At 44.2% G+C, this 20,551-nt stretch overlaps 1 protein-coding gene across 2 annotated transcripts in view; it reads left to right on the plus strand.

The window, feature by feature from the left end:
* The window catches only part of RIMS4 (regulating synaptic membrane exocytosis 4), a 221,755-nt gene that overhangs the window by 130,408 nt on the left and 70,796 nt on the right, over positions 1-20,551 (plus strand). Inside the window, exon 2 of one of the 2 annotated variants that reach the window (XM_088442775.1) lies at positions 15,319-15,457. In XM_088442775.1, the coding sequence (XP_088298901.1) occupies positions 15,319-15,457 (139 nt within the window). The remainder of the gene's footprint in view (positions 1-15,318; positions 15,458-20,551) is intronic. The other variant, XM_088442776.1, reaches the window with a different exon arrangement.

A 20,551-nucleotide genomic window follows, 5' to 3' on the forward strand; every position in this document is an offset into this window, starting at 1 on the left:
TTATGGAGAGGAGGAATGATGAATTCCTCCGGTAATTAGGTGGAACTCCATGCGAGTTCTAAACCTAATTACCTCCAGAGAGTTTTTAGACATGATGAATAGGCCCCATACGCTTCTTTAGTCTGTTGTGGTAGCTGGCAGTGTAGCTGTATACTATGTCTAACTCCTTGTAAGTCTTTCTGATGTAAAATATAACTCTGCCAGTATAGGCTTCATTTAAGTGCTGACAGTATTTATATCTGAGAATTCACTGTAGCACTTTTAGAGCTGGGAAATTGAGTTTAAAGAACATTTACAATGAAGCTGTCATAGGGATTATTGATCCCTTTGACACCTGCTCGTGCTTGTTTATGTGCAACGTTTCGTCCATTACATGAAAGTTTCATGGTAAATTACCAAATATACAACGCTAATCCATTTCCACTTTTTGGAAGGATTACCATAGGTCAGTGTTGGCTAACCTTGACACTCCAGCTGTTATGGAACTACATAACCCAGCATGCACTGCTACAGTTTTGCTATTAGTGCATGCTAAAACTGTGGCAGGGCATGCTGGGATATATAGTTCCACAACAGCTGGAGTGTTAAGGTTAGCCAACACTGCCATAGGTGCTGCTGAGTTGTGCATGAAGACATTTAGTAGATGACTAAAGCATACATGTCTACTCTTCTGGAATGTCCAGGAGGCTCCCAAATTTTAGGGAGTTCACTAGTGCACTGTTTTTAATGCCCCTGTGACACCCAAATATGGAGCACCAACTGGTGACATCAAGGACAAGCAGCCAGCAGCTTCTTTCATGTCACAGCCAAGCGCCACACTGCCAGCCTGAAGAGAAGATGATGCCACCCCAGCTCCTGTCTGCTAGGGTAAGAATCAGCAGGAGTGAGAGTCAAGTTTGAACTGGAGGGGGGTTTGTGCCGGTCCTAAAAGTGTGCTGAACTGGGAAACGTCTGTGTTAATGTCTGAAACTCACACAGGGGAATCACACGACAGCTGTATCCCTGCAAGAGCCATAAGCTCTAATTGCTGAAAATTACCATAGAACGTAAATGCCTGAAGACTTGCAAATTGCTTTTTATTTTTACAGAAAGAGAAACAAATTCAAGTTCTTTGAGATGATAATATTCAATCATTGCAAGCTATTTCCTGATGGAAAAGCAAGGTGTTTGATGTGAATGTTATTTAATCCAAGTTAAAGAAAGATGCAAGGTCTATTTTTCATGTGCATTAAATCTATATACGAGTATACCAACATGTGCATTTCATATTTTTATCTTGACAGAATAAATCAGAGCATGAAATTATACTGTATCCGAGTTATTACACCCACTAAACTTCCCCTTTCCCCTATAGAGGCATTTGATATTCTCTATAAAATGAAAAATGTATGAAACACAGTAGATGTGCTGCACAAAATGAAATGCTTGGTTTTGCACTACTATTCAGTTTACTATTTCTATGTTGATGATAGCAACGCGTTTCATCCTGGTATGGGACTTCACCAGGGATGTTGGCGTCACAAACCACCAACAACATTCTACAAGGGCAGTTATTCTACAACCAATTGAATGTCATGAAAACAGGGCAGGAAGAATAAGAGTATCAAGAGTTTAGGAAGAATGGTAGCAGGGGTTGAGAAAACAGAAGCGCAGGTTTGTTATAACTGGGATGGATATATATATATATATATATATATATATATAATGTGTGTTTTGTGAGTAGCACTGGTATTTGTAATATAACAGAATTACCTGTTTAGCAGGTGCAATCAGGAGATGTTTAGTCCATATTCTGAACAGTCCCGTATTTGTTATAGATGAGAGCAAGGTGGTAGCAGACCAGGATTAAGGAAATATATGTGAACAAGTCCATTTCCAGGTTCTGGTAAACAAATAAGAAATATCAGGAGTAGACAAGCATTTAGCCAAGTTCCATACCAGCGTAAGCTACACTGTATGGGTAGGTGGCAAGAGTCAGGCAACAGCAAGGTCAGATATTCATAGCAAAGTACAGAGCACATTATAGTCAGCAGTAAAAAGCAAGAGGCAAAGGAGTAGTCAGGAATCACAGCCAAAATCATTATACAGGAGAGCAAACGTGAATGTGTAAATCTTCCTTAGTGTGCATGCAAGTTTACTGAATATATGCGATCCAAATTGCCTAACCACAATAGCATAATGTCACAGAAGGATAGAGAAGGCAAAACCAGGGAACGGAACAGACATCCTGACATAATTCTTCTTACAGTATGTATCAAGTGTTCCCCACACATTAGATTCTAAACTACTTTTGGTAGGGCCATATTTCATACTTATCAGCATTTGAAAAAGCATTTTAGAGGGATTATGAAAGCCACCCCTATGCGTGCCGGGTTGATGAGGGCATATCTTGAGATATCTGATTTGTTTTTATTTTCCAAGGTATTTAACAGCTATATAATGGGGGTAAGGTGCAAATGTGACAGGAGGTGGTGCTCTGACACCAAGTTTTTAAATTTTTTCAGTCCACGCGCTGTTGTCACAGTAAAGACAAAAATCTGCAATAGTGAGAGGCAGAGCTCAAGAGAGATTGCTATACTCTTCAGGGAGAGTCGGCAAGTGTGCCATAGTTACCTTCTTTTTCATGTCTTAGTATGCAATTTGTGTCATGAGTCTATCAATGTCAGGTATGGATAAGCTCTGCCTGTGCTAAATAAACATCTCAGACTCTTAAGCTGGGTACACACTAGGACGACGGATGAGCCATCCAGCCGATCCGTCGTCCTATCTGACGATTACATACACACTTACCAATCGTCAACTTTACATGTGCCGGCCCAGTTGTGATGTCAGTCACCGGCGGCCACTGCAGCAAGTGTACGGGCAGTCGGCTGAGCGCATTTACACACAGCAGGTATATGGGCCATTGGCTGTGCTGCAATATTACATCATTCACAGACATATAGCTGGTACACACCGGCCAACATGCACATGATATATCGACCGTTCAATTGAACAGCCAAAATGTCGGCCAGTGTGTACCCAGCATTACATCTTTCTGTAATATAACATAGTTACGAGCTACACTGTAGCTGGTAAAATAAATTGGTTAAATATTTTGTATCTTGTTTGATTTTTGTTTGTATTATTTTTTAATAAGTTGTATAAAATATGTTTTTATTTCAGTAAAGGTGTTTCCTATATATGGTTTGCCACATAGGGCCTGATTCAGATATGGGCGCAGTTGCAGCCATGACTGCGCCTTTATGCTAATGCCATGGCTGATGGTCTTCCTACTGAGACATCCACCAGCTGCAGTGCTAATCTGTCGCTGTGTATATTATGACGCACCATCGCTCACACGAATCTGGCTAGCCATCCCCCTGTTACCGGCCAGAACCGCCCACTGAAATTCCATCTCTCTGCGTCTCCATCTGATCTGTGTCTTCGTTCGGTAACCATTGGGGTGTAAGCGCAGTGCAACACAGATGCATGTGCAGACTGCAAACATTGTCCGCTTGCATGCGGCATCGACACTACGTGCACCTCAGAATCAGGCCCATAGTGATTTTACATCATAGTTGCCAACTCTCCTGCAATGGTCCGGGAGGCTCCCGAAAATCGTGTGGTGCTCCCGGCCGCCCACAAGAGAGGGCAAGTCTCCCGGTCGGCTGCCACCTGCGGAAAATACCTCCCACCCTCCCCATCGTAACTTCATCCCCTGCTTTACAATGCCGGTAATCTCGTCTTTGTATAGCGAGGGACGGGGCCGTGATAATATGATCGTGGCCGTGATAACAGCCGCGCCCCCATACCGCCCTCCACTATCACCACCATGCCCCCACACAGCCCACCATATGCCGCAGCCATGCTCCCTGCAGCGCCCACCTGACTGCCCCCTCCTGGAGGGAAAAGCCAGAAGTGGGCAAGTATGTTTTACATACAAATTAAATAACATAAGCAGACAGATATTTTAATAAATGTGCAAATTCTACATTAAAAATAATAAAAACAGCCTACATGTTAATCTAACTACAGGTTAATTTTTGGTTACCATGCTGTGAATCTGGGCACAATATTTGTTTCAATTCAGGACTTATTTCATTATTTCTAGGTTATTCAGGTAAGATGGGAAGAAATGTATCTCTGGAAATACTGGTATATCCTATTAATGGATCATATTCTTGCCTCCATTCCTTAGCATTTCTGTAACAAATGGTTACCGTATCCAGTGGCTGTTCTAGACTTTACTTTAAGGGGAGGCGCGTTTAAGAATGACTATTGACTCCTCCCCTTTCTACTCATTGCGCCTCCCACTTAAAGTCCTGCCACCAAAGAGAGTTTCTGTGGTGACTGAAATGATAATACACATTGGGGATAATTCAAATGTTTTCTGGGTGCCCATATTCGCATATCGTCCGTCACTTTAGACAGGGCAATATGCAAATGTTTGTTCCGTCGTTAGACTCCAATTACTATTGTGCTTATCAGGAGGGGTTGAGCAGAAATAATGGGCTCCCATGGCATGAGTGCCTGATTAGAGCAATATTTGAACAATTGGGAACTCTGGCAACCCAAGTAAGCTTGACCTGAGAAGTACTGCAACATTAATTGACACAGAAAAACTGATCGCACACTATTGCTCTGTTTCTGGACAATGCAGATTTCCTCTACCTAGATACCAATACTGCCAGCGTAACAACATCTCTGTACAGTAATACATATTACAAACTGCATATACACTGCCCACTGATCCCCAAAATAGTGACAGCTCATATAGTTATCCGTGCAGTACATTGTGTCACGTAAAGTATAGACATTAAAGGATCCCCCCTTCCCCACACACACATACATAACACATGCACCATACTTGCCTACCCTCCCGATTTGGTCAGGAGCCTCCCGAGAATCGGGTGCCGCTCCCGACCTCCTGGGAAGACAGGCAAGCCTCCTGGCTGCCGCCGACCCCTCCTATCCCCCCCCCCCCTCAATTACATGTAGAAGTCCCACAGCGGGGGGACCGGTGACGTGATTCACGCGCAATCGCGTCATTTTGGCCTCGCCCCCTGCTTCACAATGCTTGTAATATCGGCAATGTGTAGCGGGGGCGGGGGCAAAATGACGCGACCGCGTGGCTCCGCCCCCGCAAACACTCATCATCAGGCTGGCCCCGCCCCCGTGTGCTGACATGCCCCTTCCCCAGTCATGCCGATCTGGCTGCTCCCTCCCGGAAGGGGCAGCCAGATAGTCGGCAAGTATGAAATGCATACATACATACATTCACACACATGCATAAAAAAAACAAAACAACTGATAGCATATTTTAAAACAGGAGCCTTTTATTTTAGCATCACCAATGGTATCTGACATTCATATACACATAGTTGCACCAATGCTGATACCACTAAGCAAGAGATATATGCATTGCTGACCAAGTCCTAGGGCAGCAGAGGAGTTAGACTGGTAATTAAATAAAAAAAAAACACTTTAACATCACAATTCAGTTATCAAGCCCTCTCACTGATTTCTTGTACAGTCAGTGTTGTGAATGATTGCTCTCATTCACTGTATCCAGAGTTTGTCTGAAGACTTGAACTCCCCTCACCCCCCTTTGTATCCGCCTATGGATGGTTCTACCTGGCGGCGGAGGGTCCTCCCTCTTCAAGTTCTAAGCGGTCCGCAATGTGTACCCCACAGTCCCAGTCCCACTCCCAGCTCCGTCAGCATCAGTCTCACTTCTCCCTATTCACATGCTGGATGCTTCAGCGGCGGACATCTTTGTAAAGGACGCAATGACTCATGGGATTTGTAGTATATCTTTTACTGCAGTTTATTTGAGCAGTAAAAGAAAAACTACAAATTCCACGTCACTCCACTTCATTCTCTGGCCGGCCGGGTGCCTGGGCTGACTGTTATGACTAGAATAGAGGGCTGCAGGGGACCTGTGACGTCATACCCACGTGACCCGGCATGAAAGGGGGAGGGGCGGGGATGCTAACGGGGGACCAAAAGTGTCCCCTCGCGGGCTCGCTACGTTCGCCACACTTCAGGCCACAAATATTTATTCCCCCTCTATGCCCTCGTGGATGGTAACACAGGAGCTGTTCAGCCCTCCTGCAGCGGTCACGTGGTTGATACGTCACAGAGGTCCTTTCTGCACATAGGATCTAGCATCAACCCTGGGCTGACAGCTGACTCGTCTCAGCCGCCCATAACTGTATGTTGCCGGCACGGCCAGGTCCTGGCTGGCGCTCGCAGGTGGTCCCAGCCTCTGCTGCGTACAGGATCAATAGGTGGGCGGGGCTGTGTGTGGTACGGGGGCGATAAGGGCGCCACTTACCGTATCCCTGGTGACATCATCGCAACGTTCCAGCAATGCTCACATTGGCTTGTTCAGGCTAATCTCTTGCCTTTTTAAAGTCTGTCTAATTTTTTAACTCAGTGATTTACTAAATTCTCATTTTAAATTCCTGTATTTTCCCTCTTCCTATATATATATTTGCTTTCCCTGTAAATGTATCTTGACAGGATTTAAAAAGGACATATCAGATGATATTGCTCACCCCTTAATTTAATTGCTTGTTCATTAATAGAGGGTGTGGCTGTGAATCACTGGGGCCTACCAGGGATCTTCCTGACTCCCCGGCAGCCCAGTTCGTCCCTGGACCTGTCAGTAGAATTTACACATAATAGCTGTGTAAGAAATGTTAAAAAAAATGGCACACATATAGTTTAGGTAAGGAATATGTGAAGGCTTAAGGGGCCACCCTAACATCAGCAATCAGTTTTGGCAAATCTCGGTTCTGCCGATGCCTGGGTCAGATGATTGGCAAAATCAAACATGTTGAACAATCTCGATTTGCCGATTCCGAACCAAAAATTATCAGAATCAGCGACTCTTGGAATTTTTAACATGATTGGCGATCATTGGAGTTTGCCTATCATTTGGATTGGCATCATCCGATAGATGTATGGCCCACTTTATGTGTATGCATGTTTGCTAAATATATTCAACTTGGTCCCTGCAAAATGTTTCTGTATACTGGAAGTACCTGAAGAATACATAAACATTCTACCCATATACCCCTCTAGTATTTGGGTACACAGGAGAGTTCTGATGCAGTAGGAATGTGATGTCACAAACACCTGTATAAAACTGGCCATACACTGCACACTTGTGCTGATTAAGAGTCGTACACTGCTGCGAATGCTTTATCGTCTTTTGCCATAGTCGCGCCTGCAACTTTATGCTAATGCTAGTAAAAGGCTTTCTCCTGATGTACAAGTGTAACTCTGAACTGAGACACTCGCTATCGCAACAATCCCGCTTAGAGCATCTTTAGACTCTACCATTGGACAAAGACTCTTTGATAAAGCTTCTGGGTGGAGCAAAACGTGTCAGAGATTACCTGGTTCAATTGTGACTGTCATGCTAATAGATACTTTTACTTCGGAGACGGTATTTCCAGCTGGGACTCGGCAACATACTTTGAATTGTTACCTTTTGACGTGCAGAGGCAGGCTGAGGGTAACATCCAGCCAAGAATTCCTATGGTGCCGCTGAACCTGGATCATTGACCTCATGAGCAGGTATCAGTGAAAGTTGGGGCTTTCCTTACCTGCAATGACTGCGAGTATAATTTTGTCTGAAAGACTCCTTTGGGAACTTACATAGGAAGCACAGTCAGTGGAGTGTCTTCCAAGTCCCTGATAATATTTGGAGACAAGAGACTAAAGTTTATATCATCTTATTCACGAGTATACACAGAGACTTTGGTACAACTTGTTGCAAGTCCATTAATTTATTGAGACTGTACCACCAAATGAGTGAATGCAGTAAGGATCGTTACATCTCAAATGAAATTTACATTGCTCCGGGATTTATCATGTTGTAGTGCACATTGACTTTTAATAATATTTGTGTCAGCACAATTTAGTAATTGTGACTACATATAATTGATGTAACTAATTATTATACAGTCTTTTACTGTTTTTATATTTATGTATATATTTATATATATATATATATATATATATATATATATGTAAATGTTATAATATTTGTTTGAATATATAAAATATCTTTATTACATCCAATCACAGGATTTAGCCCTGCCCCCTCATTGCGGACCCAAAAATTCACCATTAAAGCTCCCCATCCTGCCCGCTTCACTAGGAAGTGGCCAGAATGCGGGAGATCTGCCTACACCTCCAGGGGAGCGGGGGGCTACCCGAAAAATCAGGAGCCTCCAGGAACTTCCGGGAGTGTAGGCAACTATGGATTATACTGTATTTATCATTTTCTAGAATTCAGTAGACAAATTATAGAATCTGATTGGTTGCTATGGGAACAACACCACTTGTCTGATTTAGAAGCTTTATTAAATCAACCCCAAAATGTGATCTTGGTGAAGGGCTTTTATCCTACACAAATTACTTCCCCATCTCTCTCAGAGACTGTACAAATATGCACCACAGGAGAAGGGGAATAGTTTTAAGAAAAGACCCCCCCTCTACTTGTACAGAGGCAGTTGTTTTGGGGTAAATACATTATTCTGAGTGCATTTATCCTGCAAAAAGACTTGCAGACCTTAATCATTACACTGTGATTGCTTGCTAAGCAGCCATGCAGTGAGTGAGTTGTGCTTGTGTTGTGTTGTCAGCACTTAGGAGGCAACATTCCATCTGTTCTATGCAATACCTGCCAACAACTGGAGATGTTACAGCACCCTACCATTTCCTCCTCTCACAACACTGCCATTTACAATTCAAGGGAAGGAAATGCAAAACGTCTTATTTTCAATATCCACATTTTTTACTTTAATTCATGCATATTTTAACTCCCAGCACAATTTTTTTTCTCCAACTTGGTTATAAATAGCTAAAAATGACACAACTGGGCCATGGTGCAGTCGTCCCCAGACACAGCGAGTCTTTGTCCTGTCCTCTATATATATTTGTGTTTTATCTGAGCAAGCTCATTTTAACAAAGCTATTACGCTTCTAACTCTATTTATCCAATTTTTTATTTTTTATTGCTATTTGATATAAATCCCCATGTACCATCCACACTTGTATTAAAACACATTTTCTCTTGTTCATTTGTTGAATGTGTTAGTAATTGAAAGGTGTTGAAGGCACTGTTATAGATAAGGGATATAGCTATGGTATTATTCTTACAAATCTACTAAATATAAGTGCATATATAAGACTTGTTGTAAAACAGGCACAATGATAGAAATTGTCACCTGAAGTTTTGTTTGCAATTACAATGGCCATTTACAGTATGTTGTGGAGCTCTTGTATTAAAACATACTGTAGTAATTAATAACTGTAATCGTAGGACCCCCCCTTCCTTCCTCATACCAAGTACTGCTAATTTACTTTGATATTTCTTGTTTCCTATTGGCCGATATAATACCATTCTACAATCTCTGTTATAGAAGATACCAGCTAAGATGATTATTATGGAAGGTTCTTACAGGCATTTATTTTCACTGTAATTTTCACCTCAAATGAATTTCAGTAAGAATGAGTAACTTTCTATTTATATACAACCACAAAACTATATTGCCCAAGAGCAGCACATTAATTGATCCTTGCCTAGAGTGGCAGAATTGTAAGGACAGGTTGCCATCAAAGTCCCCAAATGTTTTTTTTTTTCCATTTTGTCTTTTGTCAAAGTTGATCTGAATGTCCAGCACTGTGTGTAGTGTGGGTACTGTACCTGCAAAACTTGTCAAATGGATATAAATATAAACATACTGTATTTTTATACATCCCTGTGCACCACCACCACATTAGTGCTAACTGAGGGCCTGATTCCGAGCTGAACGCTCTGAATAAGGGCCCTCCTACCTTTTTTTGGAGCGTCCTCATGGACGCTCACATAGCTGTGGGTAACCACCCACAGCATATGCGAGCGTCCATGATGATGGTCGCGATGGTCTTGACCATCGCGACCATCGGGCTTGCGACGGAGACCCTGCGGTAGGGTCTTGCTGCCGCAAGCCCTGGAGTGATTTTGGCTCTATCAGAGCCAAAATCACTCCCACTGACATCACTAGTGATGTCAGTGGGCCGGCATGAGACGGTAGGCGTTCCCATGGGAACGCCTCCGTCTGGCAGGCACGCCCCTGGCACGCCCACCAAAGGGGGCGTGCTGTCAATCAACATCGACAGCACGCCCCCTTTGGTGCGAGACCCGGAGCGATGGAGAGCCCGTCGCTCGCCGGGTCTCGTGCATGCGCACGACGGAGCTCCCTCCGTCATGTGCATGCGCAGTGGGGGAACATCGACCCGCTTGCGAGCGTACTGCCGCTCACGAGCGGGTCTGAATGACCCCCTGAGGCCGGGAGCTAGATGGTACTAAATTGTGCTAAGTTTTCCTGCAGAGAAACATTACACAATGGGCTTGATTCAGCATGTAATCAGCCAATTGTTGCAAACTGCGCGTGCGTAATGCATCACAGTGCGCATGCGCGAACTATCCATTGTGATCGGGACTGTGATCGCAGTGACTACGCAGACCCATCTCAGAGTAATTGGCAGGAAGTACCGTTTGTGGGTGGTAATGGGGGGGGTGGGCCGAATGCAGGCGTGCCAGTGCATTTGCACGCCGTTGCAGGGGTGTGCATAAATTATCCACTGTGATGCCGTACACAGCCTGAGGACACATAGCGTGCGATGAAGTTAGCAATTTCTGAGTAAGGTCAGAGGTTGTGCAAGTGTGCGTGAGGCTGTGATGGTACTTGATTGTACCGATGTTATAGCAGTCTTGCTAAACATTACAGATGTGCGTAAGGTAAAGTGGGCGTCCTTATGTAGTGCAGCAGCAGCATTGCGATTACAATGAATTAGCATGCTATCGCAGATGACCTGTGTGCGTAATCGCTATTGTATTCGCAGTTGCATTCCGTAGTGAATCAGGCCCAATGTCCATATTTCTTCTATAGAGCTTTGTTAAGAACTGTGGATATATTATATACAAAGCCAAATAAAAACAATTGAGAAGCTTCAGACACAAATCAACATCAAGATCTATTACTAAACAATATGAAGGGCAAGAGAAAAATATAAAGATGCCAACATACAATGTTTTATACAGAACAAACGTATTCAAGAGCCAATAAAGTTATTTCTCATTACACTTTTATATACCATAAAATAACAATTAGGGGGCAGAGGAAAATGAAGGAGATACAATTAGATTTATATCCTAAAGAGAAACTTTTCTGTTGGAAAAAAAAGATGGGATGTATTCATTCTAAACTCCACAGTGTGAGCCATCAATTTAATAATAGTAACATTTCAGAAATAACTACAAAATGCTCATTTGACTTGGGGTTATTAAGAATATATACCATAGCAGGGCTGCAACTAGGGGGGGGCTAGAGGTGCACGTGCACCGGGTGACAGATATCCTAGTTTCGGCCCTGACCATAGCAATTAGTACATACTGTATTACAATGGTACTTTAACTGTTTTCCAAAAAAAGCATCTCAAGTGTGTGTTAAAGCCATAAGCATGTTGTTTAGGTGTAGTACTGCTGTTAGACTGTGGGTTACACTGTACACTTATGGAGCATACACACGGTCAGATCTGCCAGATGAACGATTGAACGATTTTACCAAAGATTTGAACGATTTGAATGATTTGAACGATTGAACAAATTTTGACTGCATTAAAATGAATGGAATCGTCCAAGTCTGACTGCAAACACATCAGATGTCAGATATCGTTATCTGACAATCGGGAACGCGCATCGTTCAAATCGTTCATCTGACAGATATGTCAGATTTTCCTTCAGGTATGAACGAATGAATGATTTTTTAAATCGTTATCGTTCAGATCTCAAGAAAAATCTGACCGTGTGTATGCATCATTATAAACATACAGAAGAAATACCAGCATTTTATTCTACTATAAGTATTAAATATGCAACATTGTAGCCACATAAAGTGTTGTCAAACAAAAGATCTAAGCAAGTAAAATATCACTATAACGGGCTGCATAATGTTTTTTCCATGATATTATACAGGACAGCTATCTACCTCTCTGTACTGAATACTATCACATTTTAATCCATAATAGTTAATACAACTACAGAGAATATGGCCACAGCCTTTATTTACATTTCCAAAATTTTAACCTCAAGGGTTGGGGTGTACCAAGCAACCAATGACCCTAAAGCCACAGACCCAATAACAACATTTCAAGGGTCATATACCCCTTGCCCAACCAACTAGTCACCTGATGCTCTGTCCTAATAACAGCCACAGCCAGATGTAACAACTTGTATAAATGGTTACTAAATACAGCCCCACCTTTTCAAAGGAAAATCAATATGTCCCCTCTCCATCCCTTTTTTTGTAAACCCCCCAAAACATAAGAATGTTTACATTACAAACAATACAAACTTATTGGACAATTTAATAAACATTCAGCCTTTTTCATCCCTCTTATCTCTCATTCAGATGGGTTGGGTGGGTTAGTGTGTCAGGTTCTCCTGGAAAGAGAGGGAGGTGAGCACAGTCTGATTTTATATGCCATTTTAGTACCTGCTACTCACCGCCCTCTTTCCTCTCTATCTCATTAACCACCTATACATAGCTTCCTGACATCCCCAATATTTTTCATGTTCCCCCTACAGGGTAAATCTTGCAGTTCTTCAAACACATAAGATTTCCACAGCACTCAGAGCAGCCACGTGACAGGGTCCTTACAGATCCACACCTCTATACTGGCATTCCAAATGCACCAGATACCTGCAAAGTGTTCCTAAACCACCGAGCGACAGTGAAGGAAATCACGCTCTAAGGCAGAGTTCTTCCATTTCAATTGTATGCTCTCATCCTACAGTGCTGTGCTTTCCCTCTTTAAACAGTCATATTTTAAGAACCTTATCTCCACTCAGTCATCAAACCTCGGTGTCTCTTCGCCACTTTCAACTCCCTCCTCTGCCCATCCCCTTCTCGCCTCCCCGCCTCATTCTCTCCCCTTGACTCTGCCTCCTACTCTAAAATTTACTCCATACGTCAGAACATCACATACCACCAGGCCCTCAGCACTACACCCCCTCCTTTCCTTGACTACACCTCCCCTTCCATCTTACCAACTGTGACATCTTTCTCCCCTTTATGTGGAGAGGAAGTCATGGCCCTCATCCGGTCCGCCTCCCCTTACACCTCCCCCCTTGACCCTATCCCTGCCTGCCTTCTTCGCTACATCTCTCCTACCTGTTCCCATCTTGCCCACCTCCTCAATCTCTCCCTTTCATCAGGCACTGTCCATTCTGCATTCAAGCATGACCTTGTCTCCCCCATTCTTAAAAACCTACCCTTGATATAACACTCTCTCCAAGTACCGACCCATCTCTCTTCTTTCTTTTACCTCCAAACTCTTTGAGCATACTGTTCACAGCCGCCTTACTGCCTTTCTTTCCTCCCACTCCCTGCTTGACCCATTTCAGTCTGGCTTTTGTTCTCTCCACTCCACTGAACCTGCCCCCAGGAAAGTCAGCCGTGACCTCCTTGCTGCCAAACCTAAGGGCCACTACTCTATGCTCGTTCTCCTCGACTTCTGTGCTGCTTTTGACAATGTGGACCACCCTCTCCTCCTACAAATCCTTCACTCCTTTGGTCTACATGATACTGCCCTCTCCAGGCTGTCATCCTACCTCTCTGACCATTCCTCCTCTCATGACTCCTCTTCCCTCCCACTTGCACTAATGGTAGGTGTTCCCCAAGGTTCTGTTCTTGGACCTCTCCTATTCTCCCTATGTACAGTACATCTTCTTTAGGTGAACTCATCAGCTCTTTTGGCCTCCAATATAATCTCTATGCTGATGATACTCAGATCTGCCTTTCCTCACCTGATCTATCCCCCTCTCTCCTCACTCATATCTCCAACTGTCTCTCTGCTATTTCTTCCTGGATGTCCCAGCGCTTTCTTAATTTTAACATGGCTAACTCTAAGCTGATCAACTTCCCATCCTCCTGAATAATCTCACTTTCCACAATTTAATTGTCTATTGACGGCACAACTATCATCTCTAGCCCCCAAGTGTGCTGTCTTGGAGTTATCCTTGACTCCTCCCTTTCCTTCAAACCACACATTCAGAACCTCTCGCAGTCCTGCCGTTTCCATCTCAAAAATATTTCCGGGATCCGACCCTTTCTCACTATGGATGCTACTAAGACCCTCATCTACTCACTGGTCATCTCCAGATTGGACTACTGTAACCTTCTCATATCTGGCCTCCCTGACTCCAACCTCTCTCCACTCCAATCTGTCCTCACTGCTGCTGCTCGGCTCATTTTCCTCTGCAAATATTCTATATCTGCTTTCTTTCTCCTACAAGCCGTACACTGGCTCCCCTTCCCCTTCAGAACCTTATTCAAGGTTCTTACACTCACAAAGCCCTCACCCAATCCTCTCCCATTTACATCTCAGACCTCATCTCCCTTCACATTCATGCCCGCCCACTTCGCTCAACAAATGCATGCTGCATTTTGCCTGTGCTGCTCCCTATCTCTACAACTACCTCCCTCCCTATGAGATTCTCCACCTCTCTAAAAATATTCAAGCTGGCTCTCAAGACCCACTACTTCATCAAAGCCTTCCAGCTCCCTTCCTAACCGGCTGCTCCATGCTCCTTCCTCAACGTCTACCTCATCTGCGTTACCCCTGCCTGTCTGCCCCTCCCCTTTGGAATGTAAGCTCTTGTGAGCAGGGCCCTCTTCCCTCATGTGCTTCTCCTTCCCTCACTCATACTATCATCTACTCCTAACTCTCCACAAGGACACCTAACACTTGGTTGCTAACATCCTGCTGCTTATTTGAGTGTTATGATCGCTAATGCAGCAATGTTATTATTGCTATGTCATTGCCCTGCACTGTTTTGTGCTGTTAGTCACTGTTTTCTTGTTCGCTCATTTGTTTATGTACTTTGTAAGGCGCTGCGGAACCCTTGTGGCGCCATATAAATAAAGGGTAATAATAATAATAACCAAACAGATTATTCTGGTTGGGTGCTTTGTATGAAGTACCATTTCTTCTGAATGCTCTTATCTAGGGTTAATGGACAGATTTGTGTGACTGTGCACAATTCACAAAATGATGAAAATGCAGGTTTGTTATTTGGATCTATAATCTATTTGCTTTGCTGCAGTAGTGCCTACATGTGTTTGATGCACAAATATAAGTTGTCTTTAGAGACATCTGTAATTTTCTGCTATGCATCTAGAAACTGTCAAGGTTCGTACACTAATACAAAAGAGTATTATCTTACTGGCTCCATACACCGAAGGTAATAATGATTTTTATTGTGTCTTTCAGAAGATGGACGCAAGCTTAAAGGTGCTATTCAACGCAGTACAGAGACTGGACTTGCTGTTGAGATGCCGAGTCGGACTGTACGTCAAGCAAGCCATGAGTCTATAGAGGACAGTATGAACAGCTATGGATCTGAAGGAAAGTAAGTCATCACCCCAATTAAGCTTACATATACCATATAAAATGATTCAATACAGGGCTGTCATGTTTTCCTAGGACAGTTTTTCCAAGCACAACACTGATAATACTTATTTTCAAATCATTTAAATTCTTGATAAAATCAATTTAAGTGTTTAAGTGTTGGGTTTCTATAACAGTTTTATCTTATGTAGGACTTAAAGAAATAATCATGCTGACACTATGGCCTGATACATAGGTGAAATTAGTGTAATATTGCTGAATTGTGATTATGTTGTAATTATCTACGTGGTTTCTATACAATATTTGTTGAAATTGAGCACTTTATTATTTGCAATTTTTTTTTAAAAGAGTGTTGTGATGCACATCAAAAAACATTAGGGGGCCTATTCATCATACTGTACGTAAAATGGCCCGTTAACCATTCGAAAATGTTAGGGGCCTTTCATCATCAGGGGTCCGAATAAGTCCACCTGATATTCAGCAGTTTACCTGCGAGAACAAGCGCCATCTTCAGATTCCGCTTGCTCTCGTAGCCCTGCTTCTTCCTATGGGAACGAGTTCCGGGGTTGCGAAGAGGGATCCCTCTGCCGCCTCCTCCTCACTGACTCCTTGGTGGCTTTGAGCATGCGTGATCTCAGGTCACTCATGCGTAGAAATGGCAACGGGGGACAGGTAAGTAACGTAGCTACTTCTGCGCTACTAATCGCAGGGACAGCTGGTTTTCAGAGCAGCTGTCCCCGCACCAGAGCAATGATGAATTGCTCCGGTGGTAAGTATCGCCAGCAGCGAGGTGGATACTTAGTCATACGGCCCTCGATGATGAATAGGGCCCTAGATCATGCTATAATTTTTACAAAAATACTACAAAATAATGCTTTTTGACGCATTCGGTATGATTTACCGCCGGCCGCATGGTTCAAATCCCGGCAGCAGCAGCCCGACAGAGGAGGAAATCCCGATCGTCTTAAAGGTAAGTATAAAATAACCTAATTTTACCCCCTAACCCTCCTTTAGGGTGCCTAACCCTAACCTACCCCTGTGCCTAACCCTAATCCCCCCTCTAAATGCCTAAACCTAACCCCCCCTTCCCTGCCGCCTAAACCTAAGTCCCCCGGGGGTGCCTAACCCTAACCTAACCCTAACCCCCCCCTTCCCCTAGCCTGACCCTAACCGAGTGGTGTCTAACCCTAAGTCCCCCGCGGGAGCCCTAAACCTAACCCTTCCCCCACCGCGGCTGTCCGCGCCCGGCATCCCTTCGATGGGGATGGCGGGCACCTGTCTCCCGGCGTCGGTAAAATTACAGGCTTAGACTCCTGTCATTGAACCCTCACCGGGATTAAGTAGTCTGGAAGCCGGCGGTCGGCATTGCGTCCGCTGGCTTCCTGAATGTATACCCTTTTTGACTTAGGCATTATCCATTATGTTATATGGGAAACTTCTATCACTTCGAGAAAGAGGTGTCAAGGAAACAGTTTCAAAGTAGAGTAAATGGAAAAGAATTCCATTAAGAAAGTTTTCTTTTTTTTATTTGCTACTTTTTTTTGTATTGATTTTTAAAGTCATTATCTTATTTATGTTTTCTTGTAAATTAAAAAAAATCTACCTTTTTAGTCCAATATTTTTATGTTTTATTGGTGAAATAGTCCCTGATTATTTTCACTCTATTCCTCTTGGTTTACACATTAGAGCAGTGATTGTATACCTTGGGAAGTTGAAATGTTTGAGGAAGTAAATTATGGGACCTATTCATCAACACCAAACTAAAGGTTTTAAGGACATTTTTCCTTAATTACCATTTTTTTGTATTCATTAAGACACTTAATGCAGAAGATATCATTGATATCTCCTGGTTAAGTCCTTCTGCGTTAATTTCCACAGAAATGAAGCTATTCATCAAATTCCGAAAATTATGTATTTTCGGAATTTGATGGTGTTACTGTATGCCAAGCTCAGACGGCGTACAGCTCCCGATAGTGCACAAGCTGCCATCTACATGGCATCTTGTGTAGGAAAGGGAGAATACTTACCTGCTTTGAGCATGAGCAGTTCCTCCTCCATTGCTTCATCCTCTGAGTCTCCCCTCCGGCTGCGTCCTCCGGGTCTCTCCTCCGGCTGCATCCTCCAAGTCTCCCCTACGGCTCCGTCCTCCAGCTCCGGAGGCACTTGTGTGTTCTCCCCGCTGGTGCATGTTACTGCTGGTGGGAAGCATCTCCCCTCCCTTCCCCGGTGGCACTTATAAGTAAGCTTAACAATTGAAGAAGCACTTATACAGTAAGTGCTACCAGGGAACAGAGGCCCTGATTCAGAGCCGGACGCTCTGACAGAGCGCTCGCTCTGAATCGGGGCCGTCCCTGCTCCTTTTTGGAGCGGCCTTCTGGCCGCTCACATAGCTGTGGGTGACCACCCACAGCTATAGTGAGCGGCCAAAATGATGGTCGCGATGGTCAAGACCATCGCGACCATCGGGCTTGCGACGAGACCCTGCGGTAGGGTCTCGCTGACGCAAGCCCTGGAGTGCTTTTGGCTCTATCAGAGCCAAAAGCACTCCCACTGACATCACTAGTGATGTCAGTGGGGCCGGACCCAGACGGTAGGCGTGGCCTCCGTCTGGGCAGCCACGCCCCCGGCACGTCCACCAAAGGGGGCGTGCTGTCAATCACCATCGACAGCACGCCCCCTTTGGTGCGAGACCCTTAACGACGGCTTGGCCATCGTTATTCGGGTCTCGCGCATGGGCACTTGGGCACCATCGACCCGCTTGCGAGCGCTCAGCGCTCGCAAGCGGGTCAGAATCGGGCCCAGAGGGGGAACGCTTCCCGTCAGCAGCAGCTTGCAGCGGTGGTCAGAGCATAGATTAGTATTTTGAAAAAAAAGAAAAAAATATATAGATTCACTTAGCGCAGCTGTAATCAGTGCTGCACTTGCGCTGCTTCTCCGAATAGAAGCGGTGCATGCACAGCAATGATTCCAGCTGCGGTAAGGTAGGAACAGGCAGGGAAAAGTATCTATTTTCCTAAAAGCTGTCATCGCCAAAATGACAGCTTTTTTGGAATAGATACTTATGGAGCTGAGGAATGATGAATTCCTCCGGTCATTAGGTAGAACTCGATGGGAGTTCTAAGCCTAATTGCCTCCAGAGAGTTTTTAGTAATGATGAATAGGCCCCTCAATGAGTTAGTAGTTTTTGGGGTCCTATTTACTAACAAACAGAAATAACCTTGATCTTTTTATAGTCTCTTAACGCAACGATAAAAAAAAAATCTGTTATCACTGCAATTGAAATAAAATATTGCTGAAGCTGAGCAATACTCAGCTGCCTTGGAGATATTGGGCCCAGAGCTATAAGGGTTAACTTACTGTTATCTTGGCCCAGTCTCAGGAGATCTGTGTACAAGTAACCGGACTAGTGGAAATGAAAGCCCAAGCCCAGCCTCGAGCTTATACAGTCCACATACATCTAGCCTCCTTGCCCTTCTAGTCACGCCATGCCATGGAGCGACTCGGTAGTGCAGATCATCTTTTCGTGTGACTTTTTCCATTAGAATGCATCTTATTCGCAAAGCTTATGCTGAATAAAATGATATGCGGCATGCCTATATTCTGTGTGCAAATGCATCTACATCTGCATGCAAGATGATGATACTGTAACGTAGCTGCTGACACTGTAACATAGCATTTTGTATGCAGATACACCCGCAGTCACACAGAATATAGACATTCCGCATACTATTTTATTCAGCATTAGCTGCTTGTGCGTTTTATTTGCATCGCTTTGCAAGTAAGACACATTTTAAGTGAAATAGTTTCACAAACAGACGCTCGGCGCTACCGAGTTGCACATCACTCATGCGTTATGTATAACGCGACTTGTAGCACACAGAGAATTGATGTATGTGGACACATCTGTAGTTCCAGTAATAATAATAATAATAATCATAATAATAATTATTATTTATTACCAGTTATTTATATAGCGCACACATATTCCGCAGCGCTTTACAGAGAATATTTGCCCATTCACATCAGTCCCTGCCCCAGTGGAGCTTACAATATATGTTACCTATCACCTGCACACACACATACACACTAGGGCTAATTTGTGTTGGGAGCCAATTAATCCACCAGTATATTTTTGGAGTGTGGGAGGAAACTGGAGCACCCGGAGGAAACCCACGCAAGCACAGGGAGAATATACAAACTAATAATAAAACAACAAGACAGCTGGCAGAGGACTGTAAATGAAGTCCAACAGAATGACAGAAATATATCACATTGATTTCAAAGTGATCATTCTTGGGTGTGCTGAAAGTTTAGGGGCCACACGTAGCAATATTAGGCCAATCCTCTCTGCCTCCACCGCGCCATGATATCATGCCAGGGCCAGACTGCTCCAGCAGAAGGCTGAGTAAGTAAATCCGTCAAAGCTCCGCCCCCTGCTGTGTATGGCCACGGTCACTGTTCAGTACCACGTTGTGCACACCAAGGTGGGTGCCTGAAAGTGCTGCCCGCCCTCACTGCATACACCCGCCATCACAGGGAACAGAAAGACAGAAGGAGGAGGGTGGGAGGAGCAAGAAGGATTAACTGAAAGTGAAACTGAATGAAACGAGCCAGATGCAGGGAGGTCAGTAGTGACTGAACAGCTGATAGTGTGTATGTACTGGGGCCAGTGCCAGCAATGCAGGGATTACTGCACAGGGCTAATCTGCTGCTGCACGGGACAGGGGAGACTGAGGAAGGGAGATTCTTACCTCCACCATCCAGTGAGCTGATGCAGTGTGCTCCTCCCTCCTGCTGCCTGGCTGTCACTATGATGGCTGCTCTGCCTCTGCAAGCAGTAATGTAAGTGATCTGTACTACTGAGTATAGTCCCAGTAGCTGCTGCTCCCAATGCACAGGGGATGGGGGAGGCAGAGCATGCTCAGACACCAGGAGGAATAGCCCCATTTCTACACAGTGAAACCCCTCCTCCCAGCCTATCGCCAGGAGGGATGCTGTCACCAACTGCAGCACCAGCTACCTGGATCCATCTTCCTGCAGTTTGAGCCCCATTCATGATGTGGAATTGGCTTAAGTTGTAAATGTCCCTCATGCA

Source organism: Taudactylus pleione, unplaced genomic scaffold (assembly GCF_031769625.1).
Source record: "Taudactylus pleione unplaced genomic scaffold, aTauple2 ptg000317l, whole genome shotgun sequence".
NCBI lineage: Eukaryota > Metazoa > Chordata > Amphibia > Anura > Myobatrachidae > Taudactylus > Taudactylus pleione.